Below are 5,939 nucleotides of genomic sequence, written 5' to 3'. Positions count from 1 at the left end.
TAGATTCTTATGGGTAGCTTTCTACAATTACAGCTGTCATCAGGACAGTGGTCAGAAAATTTGAATGATACCCAATTGAAAATCAATCAAATGCAAAATAGACAGTCCCTTTTTTAATCCAACAACATATCTGGTTGGATCGTTAGGATGACAGTTGTGTCCTCAACCCATCAGAGTTTAAGTCCTTACATTGAATGTTCGACTGCTCACATTTTTCTGAATTTATTTCAAGCCTTTTGACAATGTGCGTTCAATGGGAGAAGACATCCCCGTCGACTATAAAGATGTTTGTAACGACTTAATCAATCTCAAGATGATGTGCTGACTCAGTCTTTCAAAGATGCTTATAGGGACAAGGTGTGTGTGCATGTGTTCATAGGGGTGAGCGTATGTGTGTATGTGTTTGTAATGTGTTAAAAAAACATCCACCTGAATATACCATTGTTTTGCCTTCGTGTTGTTGATCTTGATAACAAATATTGAGTTTTGTGATAGGCCATGACCTGCGCAATTTAGCTCCTTTTGATTATTCTTTAAATTTCTATTTTTTTATGATCTTTGTGTGTCTAAAATTGTTTTTCCTTCCGTCGATTGCAAAACACTGAGGCCGAAGACGAAGGCGCCACGGCGAGCGTAGTGATACACGAGACATCATGAGGCCTCAGACATAAAGATTTCGAGCTGGCGATACCGTTGTGTGGAAGGACGGGAGTTTCCGCAGGAAGTTGGAGAAGATCTAATGCCAGGGATGTTTAGAGGGATGGTTGGCGACCACAACAATACGGCGGCGAGACGCGCTGGAGCACGGCCGGTTGCGGGGGCGGTAGCAGGCAAGCCAGCAGTCCGTGGGTGGGGGGGTCTAGGGGAGGAAGAAAATTGACTGACGCTGACTTTATTTTTCCAAACGATTAAGGAACCGACGGTCCCATAAGTTTGTGTTTGGGTTTCATCAGATCCCCTTGTGTGTTGGAGAGCTAAACATGACTTGCCTTAGGGTCTCTTTGATTCAAAAAGGACATTTAAAGAAATGAAGGATTACAATTCTTAGGAATTTTTCATATATGTAGTTTGAGTTCTAAAGAAATTATTCCTAAGTAGGATGTAATCATACAAACCAAAACCCTGTAGGATCATGAATAAATATGAAATTCTAGTCCCACTATTTTTCTGTTCCAACATTGTGGAATTTCTTTTGCATAGATGTGTTGGTGGCTTTATTTATAAAGCGGGACGAACGTCTATTACGAGAGTATTTTAATATTGTAAAAATCCTCTGACCTCCAATGATTTTGCTAGGGGACATCTGTATGCTCTCGGTGCATTTTCCAATATATGGTGGGTGAATAAGAGCAACTGGACATGTGTGCTCCAGCAGATTCATGGCTCGTAGTCGTGATCATCCTTGTTCATGAGCATTCATCCTCTGTTCTTCCTGACAAATGTATCTTATACTCTCTTCGTCTGAAAATACTTGTCATCAAAATAAATAAAATAAGATGTATCTAGATGTATTTTAGTTCTAGACACATCCTTTTTTATTCATTTTGATGACAAGTATTTTCAGACGGAGGGAGTACCGAGTACTACATGCACATCTGCTTGCATAGGAAGAGTATAATCAGGTAAACAAGGCCCACCCGAACCGAAACATACTGGTTCAAATTCTCAGTTCTCTTAAGAGATGGATAGGCAAACTACGAATGCAATGACGCGCAATCAGCTGCCTCCGGAGTCTGGACCAAAGACTCAATGTGGGAAGCACGAGACAGCACAGCAATGAGAAATGGCAGTTGCACATACCCTGAAACTGAATGTACATACGGCTATGGAGTATACAGATCAATTATGAAGCCTGCACTGCAGAAATTTCCTACTGCGAAATAGGAAATGCGCCAGTAAGACTACTTGTCAGTGGCATTTTAAACCGGGCCACAACAGCAGAAGATCGAAACTCCATATGTACAATTAGTTTGAGTACGACCCGTCACAGCTGCATGCATTATATGCTTTTCCTGATCTATTGAGTTCTCTGGCTTCTGGAGGTGGCTCTCAGCGTCCGGCATCAGCGAGCTGTTAGAGGATCGTCCTCCTCACCACCACAAGCTGATTCATCATACAGATTGGTTAGAGTGAAGTTACACAAATCTCTAGACAATATAAAGATCATGAATCAGAGAGCAGACGTAGCAGCCTTTTTTTAGGTGAAAAAGAGCATGGTGGTGACATGGAACAGAACAGAGGTTGTAAATTTGTGATCTCCTAAAGTGCTGAAGATATGTGGAAAGGGGCAAGGAATATCAGCTGCAGCTCCAACTTATTTGTGATAAAAACAAATTGCATAATTTGAAGACAGGACGGCAATTAGCTACAGCTCGTATTTTGTGCAAAAGGAGATAAGTAGATAACATAAAAAAGTTGAAAAGAAGATAATATATTTTTTCAAATATTCTGAACAGACAGAGACAAACCAAAGGTTCGGTGACCAGATTACACTATTCATGTACATTTATGGACCTTAGTCCACAACGAGTATTTGGGATAGGATAATGATCAGAGGACAGGGGATTGGGCACTCACCCTCTTCAATTCGTCGGCAGGGCTCATCCCTAAAGCGGAAGAGAAATTCTGAGGCTTATTCGAATTTTTTTTCAATGATTGCATGCAAAAAAGGTTAAAATGCTAGCTTGTTTATACAGCACAGCCTAAACTACCTGAACAGCCAAACTGAGTAACCAACCGACTCAAATTATGTCTTACCTAAAACAATTCAAACTATCTTCTCTGTCTCTAACCTGTCTGTCTATCTAGATACATAGACCTGCTATTATCCCATCATACAAGGATACAACTCTTCAGTTCCTAAACATCTCATCTCCTAATGACTATCCTCCACCTGTCCTAATCTCCTTGATATTCACGAATAACTTAGGTGTTCCTCCTGCTTGTTTTTGTACGGCCGACCGACCAGCCATAATTTTTGTACAGATAAAGGGGTGTGTTTGACCTAAAGCTCGTAGCAGTATACCAAGATAGCCCTTGCAATTTACATATCCAGGGTGTGGCAATTCTTTCCACAGCTCTTGCGTAGAAGTTTATTACTCCACAAAACAGCTTCACATTGGACAGCATACTAATTTTGAAACGAGAATAGGTAGGACGAACTGCCTATCTTGGACCTTTTTTTTGCATGGAGCCTATCTTGGACTTATAGAAGAGTGTGGACTTGACCACCAAGATCCTGTACGATGCCACTAAGCCACGTAAGTGTCACCTGGACAACATATGAACACGAAAATTTTGGACCTTAGCTGCTTGTGACAATCAACTCATCATGGAACCAGATGCTGAGTGTTCAATTGATGTTATGCACATAGTTTTTAGGATTAGTGTCCATTATGCATATGCATATTTCAAAGCTATTTGCAGGGTCTATGTCACTACTCATGCCTGGTTAGGATCTGAAATCGAGTTGTTGAAACTCTTCATTGTAAGCATTTCAGGATGAACGAGGCAAGCCTATGACCTGTAGCAACTTATGATTTTCCTACCGAGCAACCAAGAGTATCCTCTGTCCTCCAGAAATTACCCTTCAATCCAGTCTATGTACAATTTCAACAGGCATGGGAGAAAACTATATACGTTTCCAATGCCACTGGCCAGAATCAGGAGGTGCTAAGGGTGCTTGGTTAGGGGGGTATCCCTGGATGGGTCGTGGATATCCATCTCGCATCAAAAGTATTCAGATTCTTCATGAGATGTATCCAGGTTTCAGAGGAACATGTGGGACATGAGATGTATAGTCATCAACTTTTTAGTCTAGGATGTAATCTGGCTACGAGGATTTCAACAAAAAATGGATAACCACATGATGATTTGAAAATGATGATTTTATCCTCAACATATTAATTCATTATGTTAAACTAGAAATTTGACAAGTTCACTAATTGTATCCTGAAAATGGCCCACATTAACATATTAAGGGAGGACCCCCTGCAAAAAAATTCCGAAGGGAAAAGGGAGGACCATCAAAGCTGGTGAGTGAATAATGCAATGACCAAATCATGCATCCAATCCAAAAACGTCGTATGCCCTAATTCCAAAAAAGTAAGAGCACAAACTCAGGTGGTTCTAATAGCCTACTTTCACAGTTTCAGTATCAATGTAAATGTAGCTAGGAAAGCTAACTACAATCAGGGCCAAAATAATATGCTGCTCTTCAGTATAGGTTGTGTCCACAAGGATACAAGGAGTAACACTACCATATCCCATCACCACTCTTCTTAGTAGTTAAAAAACAGCCCATAAGTTGCAACAGTTTTAATTATTTGATCAACAAAATAATGACCATGATGGGAGCTAAAGATTACATCTAGTGTTCCCTGTGTCTACCGGATTATGTTATTCGATTGGTAGGAAACCTATCCAAAAAGTTGAGTGCACATTCAGGATATGCTTTCTTATATCTGATTAATATAAGCATAAGCATAATCTGACGCCCTAATAAGTTAACAAGGCAGAACCAAGTCTAATCGATCAAAAGTGGATCCCAACACCAAATCATGGTATTAAGGCATCAAGTTGCACATTCCAGTACCATCTGAATCCTAAGCGATTTCATCATCAGTCACATGTGAGTATTCTTTCATTTCTTTTTCTGTTTTCTTAAAAAAAATTGCGGGGTCAGTTTTCTTAATTTGTATGCGAGGGCAACAGCATGCATAATTTGGCAATGAGATGCGAAACAGTAAACGAAATTGTTAGAAATGGCATCATCAGGACGTACCGCCGCAGCAGAAGCAGCAACAGCAGCACGAAAGGAGCATGGCGGCTTCGCAGGCGAGCTCGAACGCGGTGGCCACCATCGACGACGAGCGGCCCTCGAGCAGAGGCGCCTCGTCCCCGTCCTGGCCCTGCCGCCCTTGCCCCTGCCCCTGCGCGCGCTTCTTGTGGGCGAGGTTGAACTCAAGCTTCTCCAGGTAGGCGTGCTTGAACGAGTCCCGGATCCGGAGCGACGGCCACAGGTGCATCTTCGCCGGGCGAGGAGGGGGCGGCGGCGGGGGCTGGCCGGGCCGGGGATTGTCTTGATCTTAGGGATCACGGGGGTCGGCGCGGACGATTGGGACGGTGTGGGTTGCGGATTTGGGATCGGATGATGGGACGGCACGGCACGGCACGCCGATGGCGAGCATGCGCGGCGGGGTGGGGTGGAATCTGCGAGAGCGAGACCTCCTCTTCGCGCTCACGCGCTGCTCGCCTGTGCCTGGCCCAACAAAGGCCGATGGTCCCTCGCGTCGCTCGCTCGGGTCGATGGTTGATCGGCCAGCGTTAACCGGTCACCTGAGCAGTCAACCGTTTTGACTTTTCTAAAAATAAATCTGAATTTTTCGGAAAATAAATAAATAAATAACTTCATAGGTTCGCAATAAAAAGTTCACAAGTATGGGGAAAAAATCAAAAATCTGAAAATGTTCATAGATTTTTTTAAAAAATTGCAACTTTGAAAAACGTTCCTTGATTTTGGAAAAAGTTCATCAATCTTTTTTGCAAAGTTCACTAATTTGAAAAAAGTTAATTGATTTTGAACCAAAAAAAACATCAATTTTGAAAAAAAATCGTGAATTTTTAAAAAGTTTGCGGATTTTTGGGAAAAAGTTCGTAAAAATTGAAAAGAGTTCGCAAATTCGAAAAAAAAAGGTTCGCGGATTTGAAAAAATCCCACAGGTTTTCTAAAGAGGCTCACGAATTTGAAAAAACAAATCACACATTTGAAAAAGAGAAAAGAAAAAGGAAAGAACATGGGAAAATAAAACAGAAGTAAAACGGTTTAGAAATCAAATAACAAAAAAAGAAAAAACTGCTTCTGGGAGCTTCCCAAAACCGAGGACGGGAGATTCCTCTGGTGCGTTAAGATGGGCTGACCCATTTAGATCAAGAGAAGG

General features: G+C 41.9%; 1 protein-coding gene across 1 annotated transcript; it reads right to left on the bottom strand.

Annotated features, from left to right (window-relative positions):
* Window positions 1–1,777: 1,777 nt before the first annotated feature.
* On the bottom strand, window positions 1,778–5,307 carry LOC125539171. The gene is made up of 2 exons (XM_048702544.1): window positions 4,784–5,307; window positions 1,778–2,103 (listed from the first exon to the last, which is right to left on the bottom strand). Exons 1-2 carry the CDS (start codon window positions 5,025–5,027, stop codon window positions 2,063–2,065), a joined length of 285 nt encoding a protein of 94 aa, XP_048558501.1. The 5' UTR covers window positions 5,028–5,307; the 3' UTR covers window positions 1,778–2,062.
* Between the last annotated feature and the right edge of the window lie 632 nt (window positions 5,308–5,939).

The sequence above is a fragment of the Triticum urartu genome, chromosome 2, assembly GCF_003073215.2.
Source record: "Triticum urartu cultivar G1812 chromosome 2, Tu2.1, whole genome shotgun sequence".
Classification (NCBI taxonomy): domain Eukaryota; kingdom Viridiplantae; phylum Streptophyta; class Magnoliopsida; order Poales; family Poaceae; genus Triticum; species Triticum urartu.
Note: the sequence above shows the minus strand (reverse complement) of the source record. Positions and strands in the feature narration are given on the sequence as shown.